This window comes from Rattus norvegicus, chromosome 8, assembly GCF_036323735.1.
Source record: "Rattus norvegicus strain BN/NHsdMcwi chromosome 8, GRCr8, whole genome shotgun sequence".
NCBI lineage: Eukaryota > Metazoa > Chordata > Mammalia > Rodentia > Muridae > Rattus > Rattus norvegicus.
This window is the reverse complement of record NC_086026.1, coordinates 116,634,784-116,649,889: the sequence shown is the minus strand read 5'-3', so window position 1 is coordinate 116,649,889 and position 15,106 is coordinate 116,634,784. Positions and strand designations below refer to the sequence as shown.

Sequence of the window (15,106 nt, the reverse complement as noted above, 5' to 3'; positions counted from 1 at the left end):
GATGGTTTAATATACGGAAAACCATCAACGTGATCCATTATATAAACAAACTGAAAGAACAAAACCACATGATCATTTCATTAGATGCTGAGAAAGCATTTGACAAAATTCAACACCCCTTCATGATAAAAGTCCTGGAAAGAATAGGAATTCAAGGCCCATACCTAAACATAGTAAAAGCCATACACAGCAAACCAGTTGCTAACATTAAACTAAATGGAGAGAAACTTGAAGCAATCCCACTAAAATCAGGGACTAGACAAGGCTGCCCACTCTCTCCCTACTTATTCAATATAGTTCTTGAAGTTCTAGCCAGAGCAATCAGACAACAAAAGGAGGTCAAAGGGATACAGATCGGAAAAGAAGAGGTCAAAATATCACTATTTGCAGATGACATGATAGTATATTTAAGTGATCCCAAAAGTTCCACCAGAGAACTACTAAAGCTGATAAACAACTTCAGCAAAGTGGCTGGGTATAAAATTAACTCAAATAAATCAGTAGCCTTCCTCTACACAAAAGAGAAACAAGCCGAGAAAGAAATTAGGGAAACGACACCCTTCATAAGAGACCCAAATAATATAAAGTACCTGGGTGTGACTTTAACCAAGCAAGTAAAAGATCTGTACAATAAGAACTTCAAGACACTGAAGAAAGAAATTGAAGAAGACCTCAGAAGATGGAAAGATCTCCCTTGACAGGATGTAGATCGCTCCTGAGAGACACAGCCAGAATACAGCAAATACAGAGGCGAATGCCAACAGCAAACCACTGAACTGAGAATAGGACCCCCGTTGAAGGAATCAGAGAAAGGACTGGAAGAGCTTGAAGGGGCTCAAGACCCCTTATGAACAACAATGCCAACCAACCAGAGCTTCCAGGGACTAAACCACTACCTAAAGACTATACATGGACTGACCTTGGACTCTGACCTCATAGGTAGCAATTAATATCCCAGTAAGATCACCAGTGGAAGGGGAAGCCCTGGGTCCTGCTAAGACTGAACCCCCAGTGAACTAGACTGTTGGGGGGAGGGCGGCAATGGGGGGAGGGCTGGGAGGGGAACACCCAAAGGAAGGGGAGGGGGGAGGGGAATGTTTGCCCGGAAACCAAAGAATTATTATTAAGTATTAAATAAATTAAAAAAAAAAAAGAAGGAAGCCAAAGAGAAAGGCACCTAGCTTCAACATCCGGCTCCACCCAGAGAAGCATGCGCTGTGAGGACCGACGGGGAGGAGCCTGAGCTGCTAGAGCCCATTCCCTGTGAATCCGTGGCTTACTGTACAAAAATAAATAACAAATCTAGACTGTAAAAAAAAACAGTAATAAGTGTACATCACCTAATGAAATCATGTGTGATAGGTCTCTATGCCACCTCTAATCCACTCTGGGAGAACATGAAGCTTTTCTTCCAAGAATAGGAATAAGACAAAGGTATCTGCTTTTCATAGCTGGACCCAAGTCAGAGCAAATGGGGAAGAGATAGATTAAAAGCACCCCCAGGAACAGAAGCAAAACTGTCTGTTTTTAGAGAACTATCTTATATGTAGAAATCTCTGGTTACTATGTGCATACATATGCTTCATTAGAATTAACACACATTTAGTAAAGTTATATGATAGAACATACTAAAGTCATTCATGTTTCTATAAAGTTAGCAGATGATCTAAAAAGGAAATTAAGAAAACAATCCCATTTTTATATTTTATTATATATTTCTTTACTTACATTTCAAAGGTTATTCCCCTTCCCGATTTCCTGTCCATAAGCCCCCATTCCCTCCCCTCCCCCTCCCCTATACGAGTATTCCCCCTATACATCCCTCTTATTGCCCTCCCCCATATTCCCTTGCTCTGGGGGTCCAACCTTGGCAAGACCAAGAGCTTCCCCTTCCACTGGTGCCTCAACAAGGCTATTCTCTGCTACATATGCATTTGGAGTCCTGGGTCAGTCCATGTATAGTCTTTCGGTAGTGGTTTAGTCCCTGGAAGCTCTGGTTGGTTGGCAACAATCTCATTTATAATAGCATCAAAGAACAGTGAAATGCTTGGGAAAGTGAAAAGTCTGTACACTGAAAGCCAAAACATTGCTGAAGGAAATTAAAGCACAACTTCAAAGAAGAAAAATCCTGTTCATAGTCATTTATAATTGGCTCCAGAATAAATGAGCTCATGTTTACTTGGAAATGACAGCCATGCCATGCCTTTGGATCAGCATATAGTTAAGTATAACCATATGTTCTTTTCATGATAACTGAAAATGTTCTGTTGTTTATTATTGTTATTAACTTTATAATTTTATACCTTATACTTCATCAGACTTTTGATAGCATTTTGAGTTCAAGTTTAGGACTTTATAAGTAACTATCTTTCTTTAAAAGAAAACAACTACCACTGGCTTGTTTACCTTATTCAAAACAACACATACTTCAGAAGTAAAGGTTCATTTAATCAGGAAGATACAGAATATGACATTATACAGTATCTGACAGTTCTTAAAACAGATAAAAATGAGCTACACTTTTAAAAGGAGTTATATACACAAGTAGTTAAAATATAAAGGGACTTTAGGATGCAAACCAAGATTATGATTACCAAGTGGGTGTTAAAAAACAATGTTAGGTAGCGCTGCTTATGTATAAGAAAGATACATGGGTAGAGTTGGCTGGTATTGTTACCCAGCGAGTTGCTGGTGGTCCTGTTTAGAAGCTCATCTAGCAAACTAGGTGGGATTTTGAGACCAGTTCCAGATCAGTGTTGTCTACTGGAAAGAGAACAAAATCAGAGATGTAATAATAAATACAATTTGCTGATAGATTTATTATTTTTCTCCCTTTCTCCCCTCTTTCCCTTCCTTCCTCCAAATGAAAAGACTAAGGCATACCACAGAAGTTCAGGAACTCTTGTGTTTCCTGGGTATTAGGTCCTGGTATGAAATGACTACTGCTGTATTTCTAGAGAAGTGGATGTAAATATGTACCTTCTGCCTTTCTTTTTCTTCACTGCTACAGGGCGCCTGAGAACCTGCAGGGGCTTGGTTGGCAGGGTAGCTGCTACCACTCCAGCTCCATATGTTCTGTCTCCAGTGTGAAAGCTGTCTGTGGACAAATGTCAGGCTGTAGTTAAGACGTGGGGCTTTCTCCAGGGCCACTTTCTGCTGTGGAATGTATTTCATTTCTCATGGGTTCCAGGAATGAGACATATTAAGTGGTCTGGCTTTTGTGTTGATTCTGACAGGGAGTTATTGTACTTAGAAAGATTTGCTAGTTCCAATTATCAATATTTAATTTGGTAAGAAGGAGTGAGGGCTGTGTTCACAGTCAACTTTGTGTCCTGTCATAACTCAGTTGGAGTGAGCAATGGAGGATGGCCTTTCATAGTTGGAGTTATTCAATTTTATCCTTTAAAACAGCCAAAGCTGAATGTAAATCTGAATTTTAAGTTTAGAGACGAAGGACTGCCAGTCATTTAATTAAATTTAGGCCCAGGTGCCATCTCTTCCTACTCCTAATTCCCAGTCTATATTTACTTTTTTCTAGTTCTTTTAGCTATTTCTTCAATGTTTTAAATTTCAAATAATGTTCCCTTAATGGATGCCTTTTCTAAACTTTAAGTATTATTTAACAATTTTTCCTTTTGCAAAAGACAGTAATTAAGCCGAATACTCATGCACCTACATTCCTTTCCTGCCTTGTGTCCAAAATCCCAAATTACCACCAGACTCAGTAGTTACAATGTCTGTGTAACTATTTTCATGAATTTTGTATCACTTCTTTTTGAGTCAACATTCAATTGTTATGCTGTTTGTGTAATTATTCTCATAATTAAACACATAATAAAACACAACTCTGGTTGTGTTTCCTTTCTACATGCTTTCACAGTTACTGACTGCTTGATCTTACTCTGTTTTCTAAAGTCCAACCTCTTAGCAGAAATAAAAATGTCCATTAAGTGTGTTCAATGCACTAGATACTTAATAAATATAATTTTTCTCAGTAATATCTTGTGGAACCCTGCCACTTTCTACATTAACATGAAATATATCCTGAAAATGTCTTTCTTTCCTAGTTCTGATTGTCTCTTAGGCTAACCACTTTTGCCTTAATTTTGGCTTATTTGTTCATTTGACAAAACACTTTACCAGTAGCTTTCTGAAAAGCAAATCATGTAAAATAAAAACTAACATTTCTTCCCCCCCCCCCCCCGAATAGAATCTTTTTTATCTTTTTTTCTTTATTAACTTGAGTATTCTTATTTACATTTCGATTGTTATTCCCCTTTCCGGTTTCCGGGCCAACATCCCCCTAGCCCCTCCCCCTTCCCTTCTATATGGGTGTTCCCCTCCCCATCCTCCCTCCATTACCGCCCTTCCCCCAACAACCACGTTCACTGGGGGTTCAGTCTTGGCAGGACCAAGGGCTTCCCCTTCCACTGGTGCTCTTACTAGGATATTCATTGCTACGTATGAGGTTGGAGTCCAGGGTCAGTCCATGTATAGTCTTTGGGTAGTGGCTTAGTCCCTGGAAGCTCTGGTTGCTTGGCATTGTTGTTCATATGGGTCTCGAGCCCCTTCAAGCCCTTCCAGTCCTTTCTCTGATTCCTTCAATGGGGGTCCCGTTCTCAGTTCAGTGGTTTGCTGCTGGCATTCGCCTCTGTATTTGCTGTATTCTGGCTGAGATCTACATCCGGTTCCTGTTGGCCTGCACTTCTTTGCTTCATCCACTTGTCTAATTGGGTGGCTGTATATGTATGGGCTGCATGTGGGGCAGGCTCTGAATGGGTGTTCCTTCTGCCTCTGTTTTAATCTTTGCCTCCCTATTCTCTGCCAAGGGTATTCTTGTTCCCCTTTTAAAGAAAGAGTGAAGTATTCACATTTTGATCATCTGTCTTGAGTTTCATGTGTTCTGTGCATCTAGGGTAATTCAAGCATTTGGGCTAATAGCCACTTATCAATGAGTGCATACCATGTGTGTTTTTCTGTGATTTGGTTACTTCACACAGGATGATATTTTCCAGTTCCCTTCATTTGCCTATGAATTTCATAAAGTCATTGTTTTTGATAGCTGAGTAATATTCCACTGTGTAGATGTACCACATTTTCTGTATCCATTCCTCTGTTGAAGGGCATCTGGGTTCTTTCCAGCTTCTGGCTATTATAAATAAAGCTACTATGAACATAGTGGAGCACGTGTCTTTGTTATATGTTTGGGCATCTTTTGGGTATATACCTAAGAGAGGTATAGCTGGGTCCTCAGGTAGTTCAATGTCCAATTTTCTGAGGAACCTCCAAACTGATTTCCAGCATGGTTGTACCAGTCTGCAATCCCACCAACAATGGAGGAGTGTTCCTCTTTCTCCACATCCTCGCCAGCATTTGCTGTCACCTGAGTTTTTGATCTTAGCCATTCTCACTGGTGTGAGGTGAAATCTCAGGGTTGTTTTGATTTGCATTTCCTTTATGACTAAAGATGTTGAACATTTCTTTAGGTGTTTCTCAGCCATTCGGCATTCCTCGGCTGAGAATTCTTTGTTTAGCTCTGAACCCCACTTTTTAATAGGGTTTTTTGTCTCCCTGTGGTCTAACCTCTTGAGTTCTTCGTATATTTTGCATATAAGCCCTCTATCTGTTGTAGGATTGGTAAAGTTCTTTTCCCAATCTGTTGGTTGCTGTTTTGTCCTAACCACAGTGTCCTTTGCCTTACAGAAGCTTTGCAAAAACTAACATTTCTTAATTTTAAATGTATTAGCCTGCCCTTAGCTGTGACTGATAGTTTTGATGGATATAGAATTGTTACAAATAAGATATGAATTTTTGCTAGGTGTGGATATATCTACTTGTACAAGCCAGCACTCAGAAGGTTGAGGCAGGAGGATTAAGAGTTTGAGTTCATTCAGGATCTAGCATTCAGTGAGACTTTCACACAGACACAACAACAGCAACAACAACAACAACAGAAGTAGACCCTACAGAACTGTGCAAGACCTCAGCATTTTTCATCTTCCAGAGCTGCTGTCTGTCCGTCTGTGTCAGTCTGTAGTTCTTCGTAGTTGCATGTTGTCTCCCTGAGCAATGCTATGGATCATCACTTTGTCCTCAGTATTGTGAAATTTGACAAGTGTCCATCATTGTATCTGCTTTTTTAATTTTTGTTTTATTTTCTTGTTGGTTATGTTGACTACACATCCAGTTATTCCAGTATGGGAGCTCATTTCTTTACTTCTGGCGCATATAGTTAAGGGCCAGCTTAGTTAAGTAGAGTGTTGAAGCTCTGACTACATAGAATGCCCACTAAGTCAGTGGCTTTAGGTTCTTATCTTGAATTCAAAGAATGAGTTTCAATGATAACAGGTAAGGTAAGATTTTCAGAAGGATGTTACAGGTGAAAGCAATCTAGCAGAGCACCTGCACAGAGGACCAGGGCTTAGAGGATACTACTGAGTTGAGTATAGAGGATTGGAAAGAAATTGACACCATGTCAATTGCGTTAATAATGCTGCTTTCTAATTATATGATGCATTTCATTCTTACTCTATTTTTAAACAAAAGACTAGAGCAAGTTTTTCCACCTTTGCATAGTTAAATGAGAATGGATTTTCTACTAGATAAAAAGGTATAGCAGTTATAGTCCAGTTACCTATATAACAAACCACGAACAGCCTAGACGTTGTAAACAACTATTAATTGTTTCAGTAGTTCAGTTGGGCAGTTTTCTCTTATGGTTTCTCCTTTTGTTGCAGTCAGGTAGTTGTAGGGTGGATTTGGCAAGGCTAGGTATATGGTACTAAGAACTAGTTATTAGGATGTCTTCACCTTGTGGCTTCAACTTGTGGCTTGTGCTTTTAAAAGACTGACTACTTTGTTCATTCATTTATTCATGCATGCTAGGAGACAGTAAAAAGTAGGCTAAATTGGGGCTCACAGCTGACTTAGTTCACTTCTTCCATGTTCTATTGCTCAGAGTGGTCTCAGGACCTGCCTAGATTCACAGAGAAAACCCACTGTCTTTCCCTCTGAACTGTTAGTGTTATATTGCAATAGAAGAACAGGGCAAGGGAGCTATTATCATTTCTGGAAATTTTATAAAATTTTATAAAAAGTCCTTATTAAAAAACATAGTGTTTATAATTCTTTTTTAAAAAGTTTTATTATATTTATATGAGTATACTGTCCCTGTCTTCAGACACACCAGAAGAGGGCATCGGGTCCCATCACAGATGGTTGTGAGCCACCATGTGATTGCTGTGAAATGAACTCAGGACCTCTGGAAGAACAGTCAGGGCTCTTAACCGCTGAGCCATCTCCCCAACCCATGTTTATAATTCTTTAAAGGCTATACCAGTATATTCTTGCATAGACATTATGCATATTTGTATGTATATTACATGTGTTTATGATTATAGATGTGTATACCCATATGTATACAATTATACACATATATACTACTCATATACTTAGTTTATTAAGACTGCTATATAAAAATTCTATTAGCTGTAAATAACAGAAGTTTATTTCCCATGGTTCTGGAGTTTGGGAAGTCTTAGATGAAGACACAGAGTTCTTGTCATGGGAGAGCTCATTTCCACATAACTGACACCTTTTCACTCCATCCTCAAGTTGTGTAGTAGTAGAGCAAACTCCATGCACTAGGCCTCTACAAGGATACTAATGCTATTTTTGCTCTGCCTTCATGACTTTAATCATCTCTCCAAAGGTACTGCCTTCTAATACCATTGCCTTAAGGGTTAGGATTTTGATATATAAATTTGGTGTTATACAAACATTGAAATTGTAGCACATGGGCTACAGAGATGGCTCAGCAATAAAAGGCTCTGAGTGCTTTTCCAGAAGCCTTAGGTTCGATTCACAGCACTAGTGTGGCAGATTACAACTGTGTGTAACTCCAGTTTCAGGGATATCCAGTGCCCTCTTGAGTCATCTGTGTGCACCAGGCTTCGATGTGGTACACAGACATACATTTAGGCAAAACATCAATACACATTAAATAAAAAAAATAAACACATCTTTAAAAAGAATAAATCACAGCATACACACACACACACACACACACACACACACACACACACACACACACACACACACACGATGCACTGATATCAGCATGCTTCCTCACACTTGGCCTAAAAAACGAACCTTACTTTTAATTATCGTTCATAAATCTCAGAGCTACCTTGAATCTGAAACTATCTTTGATCCTTTAATTCAAGCCAGCATTCCCTGGAAAACTGGTTCATGTTTTCTAAAACTTCAGCATTACTTTGTATCACTCTCAGCTGATGATCTTTCCCTTTTCTGTGAATAGTCATTTCATTAAATTTCCAACTCTCTGTGTCATCTCCTGTATTAGGGATCTTTCCTCTCTGTGGCAATACAGTTGTCCCTTTCAGCCCATGGATTGAAGCTTATGGAACAAAGTACTTGGGAAAACTGCGTCTGTAGTATGTGCTGATTGATTACTAAAGCATTCTTTATAGATTGGTTATACTCCAGTTTCTTCAATAATCATATAAAATCATGTTTCCTTCTCCAAGAAACAGAATCCTAAGTATTCAAAAGTCAAGATTTTGCTTCTCTGAAATAATACTCCAGATCTTAAATTTGTACTCTTAAGAACAATTTTTGAAGCATCAACTGAGTACTTAGTTTTTTGTGTTTTGTTTTTTACTTGCAAGGTAATAAACACTATAATGCCCTTAATTAAGTTCATTATGATGTTTCTACTTAACTTTTGTAATGGTAAGGATCTTTATTAAGCTGAAAGGAGGAGAAACCTCCCACTCTAGGGACACACACTGTTTAAAAGAAGCTAATTAGAAACCTAGATGAGGCCTAGAAACCAAGAAAGAAATCTCACTCCAGAGACTGGCTTTATATGAAACCTTCGTTGCTTCAAAATAGGGCAGTTAATTCCCTTCCCTCCTTCTTTTAACTTGACTATCCCTCCTGATGAAATTGGAGATGTTGCCAGATGGTTGAAGTCTTTGCTGTCAGGGGCATTATTACTTCCGCTGTGAAATCAGTTTTGGGCTCCTGTGTAAGTTGCTTTTCTGATTAAGCTTAATAACTTTGATTTACTTGAGATGAGTGGTCCAGGATTGGGTCAAGGGCTGCTTTCTCAATGATGCAGACTAGTTATATTGCCTTTTTAGATATCACTGTGTACAAGGCTTTAGAAAGTAGTAAGTGCATTTTTGTTTCTAAGTATTCTCCTTCTTATATTGCCTTTACAGTTCAGGGAAATGAGCACTTTCCATAGTTTTAACTATTTTTCTTTCTCTTTTCATTCCCTTTCCATATCCCTTTTATATTTCACCCACACCAAAATACCTTTCAGAAACACAAAGTAGATCTTTTCTACAAACTACGCCATGTGATGAATGAACTTATTGACCTGCGAAGGCAGCTCCTGTCTGGTCACCTGACACAGGATCAGGTGCGGGAGGTTAAGCGGCACATCACCGTGCGCCTGGACTGGGGCAATGAGTAAGTATGACTATTACTTGGGCACCTCTTAGTTCCTTTGTAACTCAGTCCTCATAGAATTTGAACTCCATCTAAGCTTCTCTTTAATGATTAAAAGATAATATATCCTCCATATAGTTTTGCTAGGTATCATTTTTTTCTAGTTATCAGTGGTTCTAGTCTGAAGTTGTTTTAGCCTGTGTTTTTATTTCTAGAAAGAATTAAGGAATTGTACTGGGTTATCCACTGAGCTGTATTCCAGGAGATCAGATTCCTTTGTTTTAAACCTCACTAATTACAGTATGCTTAAAAAGATTTTGTGGTGCTTTAGAAAAAAGGGAAGTCTGTACAGGGAAGATGGCTCAGCAGATAATGGTACTTGCCACTGAACCTTTACAACTGAGTTTGATCTCCAGATTTTACAAGGTGAAAGAGAAACTGATTACTACAAGTTCTTTGACTTCTGCATGGGCATCTGCATGCCTACACACACAACAAATAAACATGTATGTGTGTGTGTGTGTGTGTGTGTGTGTGTGTGAGAGAGAGAGAGAGAGAGAGAGAGAGAGAGAGAATTAGAGTTCTTTATACATTTTTTACCCATACAGTGAATCTGAGTAAGTATAACCTATAAATGAGGATTTATACTTTAGAATATTCTTTAACTCATTTGTCATTCAGATACATTTGTACAGTGGAGTGATGATTTTCTATGCCCTTAAAATTTGAGAGCTAGAAAGATAGTTCAGTGGTTAAAAGCACAGGCTGCTCTTTCAGAGGGCAGGGGTTCAATGGAGCACCCAACATGGCAGCTCACAGTTGTCTACAACCTCAGTTCTAGGGGATCTGCTGCTCACTTATGGCTTCTGTGGCACCATGCATGCACATGGTGCAAAGACATACATGCAGACAAAACAGAAAATAAAAATAAATGTTTAAAAATAAAAGTTTGAGGCTTGGTCATTATAAATTAATATAGGTTAAAGTTGTATTTCTTCATAAATTTAATAATTGTTTATGTCCACTGAATTTTGAAACAACCAGTTGTTTCCTACTTTAGACATACATGCTTATGTAAAAATAATTAAATACTTACATTCACGTCTTCCAGATAAAGCATTTTGGAATGATAGAAAAGAAACCAGTAAATAAGATATATGAATCTGGGCTGGAGAGATGGCTCAGTGGTTAAGAGCTCTGACTGCTCTTCCAGAGGACCTGAGTTCAATTTCCAGCATCAACATGGTGGCTCACAACTGTCTGTAGTGGGATCCAATGCCCTCTTCTAGTGTGTCTGAAGATAGGGACAGTGTATCCATATACATGAAATAAATAAATAAGTCTTTTTAAAAAAGAGATGTGTATCTATTTCTGAAAGGTAGGAAATAAGTTACTGGCAGAAGAAGCTAATGTAGGCAGAGAGAACCTCAGCTGATGTTGGAGCCAGTCTGCTCTGAGGGTCCTAGAATCAGGTGATCTGAGAGGGACCCTGAAAGATTATGGTGATGGTTTTAAAGTCTGTATGAAGAATAATCATCCCTTGAAAAGAATTAATAGCTAGTTGTTTTTCCTTTGTATTAGAAACTAACAGCCTCAAGGAAACTGGGCGACTGGAGGGAGAATTAGGGCCTCATGTATTTGGTGTCATGTAATGCCCAGGAAGGAAAGCTTGCCAGTCATCTATTTATGCACAAAACTCTCTACAATTTTTAGTGCATTTCACATATAAATGAACAAGCAAATTTCACTGATATTTAAATAAATTATTTCTCAGGGAAGAGGGAGACCAAGATTAAAAAAAATATCTGTGCCCAAGGGAAATGACTTATCCTTTGAGAGAAATGGAAGTTCACTAAAAACTTTAAGAACAAAGCAAATTCTTCCAGTATCTACAAAGAGAATCAGAAGGCTCATTATGTAGGGCTAGAGTCAATAAAGAAAGAAGGAAGAATATGATTTCTAAAATAAAACACTCAAAGATTTTATGTAATTTCCTTGAAAATAAAACAAAGAGATGGAAAATAATTTACTGGATAGAGAATCATTACTGAGGAGGTTCAAGATAAATCTAACTTCCAGAAGAAGAGCAAAGACAATGAGGTAGTGTTTATAAAGAAACAGAAGTCCCAAAGCCCAAAATAAGCAGCTTCCAGATAGAAAGGGATCACTATACAGTTAAAATAATGAATGCCACTAATAGTTATACAATTCATCATTTTGGAACTTAACAGCTACCATAAAACCACTTAATAAAGAAGATAAATGATTTTGAAATATCAGTTAACATTTTACTGTAAAGTTTGAAACCCAAACAAAAATTTTGTAGGTCTGTCTCTATTTTTTTGTTACTGTTTTTTCTCTTTTTATTTATTCTTTTCTTATATAATACATTCTGACCACAGTCTCTTCTCCTTCCACTCCTCCCTTCTATATTCCCTATACTTACCCTCTCTTCCAGATCCACTCCTCCTTTTCCAAAGAGCAGGCCTTCCAGTGATGTCAGCCAAATATGGCATAACAAGATGCAATAAAACTAGGCACAAACCCTCGTATCAAGGCTGGGTGAGATAACCCAGTAGGAAGAAAAGGGTCCCAAGAGTAGGAAAAGAATCAGGGACACACCCCTGCTATTCCCATTGCTAGGAGTCCCACAAAACCCAACCTAAAATCCACAACATGTATGCAGAGGATCTAAAGCAGACTCATACACTGTCCCTGTTTGTCACCTCAGTCTCTGAGCCCGTGTAAGTCCTGCTTAGTTGATTCCAAAGGCTGTCTGTGTTCTTGTGGTTTCCTTGACCCCTCTGGCTCCTATAATCTTTGATCCCCCTCTTCTGCTGGGTTTTCCAAGGCATGCTTAATATTTGGCTGTGATTGTCTGCCTCTGCTCCCATCAGCTCCTGGAGAAAGCCTCTTTGATGACAATTGTGCTTGGTACCAATCTGTGAGTACTGCAGAATGTCACTAGGCATTTCATTGGCTTTGTTTTTTCTATTTAAGCAAACATCAAAGGCAAAGCATTTCTTCTAAACCAATAGAACTGTTCTGATACTTGAACTTCTTTTTTTCCTTCATATTTCAAAATAAGAGATGATTTATTGTAAAGATACTGTGCTCCATAAGTTATGTAAAAGCGATTATTCCACACCAAAGCTGAGTTTGGAAAACCATTTTCATCATTCTTACATATACCGGAATATTTCCACATTTTTTATAAGTGCCAGAAAGTATTGACATGTAGCATATATTGGCACGTAGATAGATCTATTGTCAATATTTGATGAACACATTTTAGTGTTTTATTTAATATAATTATTAGTCATATGCTAATCTTTTATGCCTTTTCTATAAGCTTTGACATATAGTTTGCTTTTTCAGAATCAACTTCATAAATAATCTTAGCTTTTTTTTTTTTTTTCTCGGAGCTGGGGACCGAACCCAGGGCCTTGCGCTTGCTAAGCAAGCGCTCTACCACTGAGCCAAATCCCCAACCCCCTTAGCTTTTAATAGTATATTTAATTACAGCATTGTGGTAAGTACAAGGACCCATTGGTCCTACTATAGTGAAATGCTCCCTTGACCTTCCAAGACTTAGCTAGTGAGGGAACTATCACCAAGAAGCACTGTTGGGTGGTGAGTGCTGGGACTGGCATTGTGCCTAGGATGGATCCTAAAACCCAACTTTTAGAGAACTGTACCTGTTTGTGTGAGATATAACTCCCCTACTTGTCATCAGTATTTGTAGTTCAGATGCTGTTTTTGCTTTATTTTTCTCAAAGTATTGCCTCTACTCCTTTCCTTCCCTCCCTTCTCACTCATGTTTTTTTTAATTTAAAATAAGTGAATATCTTTCAGGGGAATACCATCCCTTACCTCTAGCTGTAGTATAAAGCAATACTAACAACAGCATGATATTGGTACAGAGGCAGACAAGGCCAATCATGGAATAGAATTGAAGACCCAGAAATAAACCTATACACATTTGAACACTTGATTTTTTGACATAGAAACCAAAAAACATACAGTAGAAAAAGGAAAGCGTCTTCAATAAATGGTGCTAGTCTAACTGGTGGTCTGTATGTAGGAAAATGAAAATAGATCCATATTTATCACCTTGCACTTTTATAGTGCTCAAGTTCAAGTGGATCAAGGACCTCAACATAAAACCAGATATACTGAATTTAATAGAAAAGAAAGTGGGAAAGAACCTCTAATTCATTGGCACAGGGGGAAATTTTCTGAACAGAACACCAATGGTTCAGGCTCTAAGATCAACAAATTCACAAATGGGACCTCATAAAACTGAAAAGCTTCTGTAAAACAAAAGACACCATCAGTAGGACAAACCAGCAATGGACAGATTGGGGAAAAAAAATCTTCACTAAGTCTATGTTGGACAGAGGGCTAATATACAAAGGTTTTAAGACAAATGGATGGAACTAGGAAATATGATCCTGAGTGAGGTCACTCTGACCCAAAAGGACATGTATGGTCTGTACTCACTAATAAGTGGATATTAGACAAAAAAGTACAGAATACCCAGGACACAATCCACAGAACTCAATACAGTTAATAAGAAGGAAGGCCCAAGTGAGGATGCTTCAATCCCACTTAGAAGGGTGAAGAAAATAATTATGGGAGGCCAAGGGAGGGATGGGCCTGGGTGGGAGAAGAGAAGGGGAAGAAAAAGGGGAACAGGATCAGATATCAGGGGAGGGGGCAGAGATGAGTGAACTATTCATTCTGTCTTCTAAAGTAAGTCCAATAATTATATCCAGTACAAGGAGCTAAAACATAGTATACCTAGAAATTAATTTTAATTTATTAATTCTTAATACCTTCCATGGATACTTTCAACAACCTCTAATTTCATCACTTATAGTAAATATAGGATAGGTAAATTAAATTGTCCCAATCCAGAATTGGCATGAGTAAACTGATTTTTGCTGTATAAAAATACTCAAAAGGAGAAATATTTTTATTTCTTTTTTTATTTTTGTGAGATTATAATATATTATATCATTTCTTTTCTTTCTTCCCCCAAAACCCTCAGATATATTCCTTTCAAATTCATGGACTCTTTTTTTTTTTTCCCTCGGAGCTGGGGACCGAACCCAGGGCCTTGCGATTGCTAGGCAAGCGCTCTACCTCTGAGCTAAATCCCCAACACCACCCCCCCCCCCCCCCCCCGAGCTGGGGACGGAACCCAGGACCTTGTGCTTGCTAGGCAAGCGCCTTACCACTGAGCTAAATCCCCAACCCCTTTATGGACTCTTTTTTAATTAATTGTTGTTTCATATGTATGTACGCTAATATACATATATATTCCTAAATACAACTTGCTCAGTCTGTATGATTATACTTCTGTGTATGTTTTTAGGGCTGCCCACTTGTTGTTACCTAACGTATTACTATGGCCTTCCCTGGAGAAGACTATTTCTCCTACTCTCAGCTTTCTGTTGTTGTCTTTATTTCTTGGTCTAGAGTTGGGCCTTGTCCCTCAGGTACTTTAGCACTTCAGCATGTCTATTGTTGCCTTGCTTAAGTCATGGTTTAGCAGTCATGTTGGTCATACTTTATGGGTATAACTTTTGAGATTACTAGAAAACAATCTCACAGCAAACTT

At 38.4% G+C, this 15,106-nt stretch overlaps 1 protein-coding gene across 15 annotated transcripts in view; it reads left to right on the top strand.

Annotated features, from left to right (window-relative positions):
- Window positions 1–15,106, top strand: part of Dock3 (dedicator of cyto-kinesis 3) — a 351,061-nt gene that overhangs the window by 132,329 nt on the left and 203,626 nt on the right. For all 15 annotated transcript variants that reach the window (XM_006243867.5, XM_006243865.5, XM_039081583.2 and 12 more), the window contains one exon: window positions 9,353–9,501. In XM_006243867.5, the coding sequence (XP_006243929.1) occupies window positions 9,353–9,501 (149 nt within the window). The remainder of the gene's footprint in view (window positions 1–9,352; window positions 9,502–15,106) is intronic.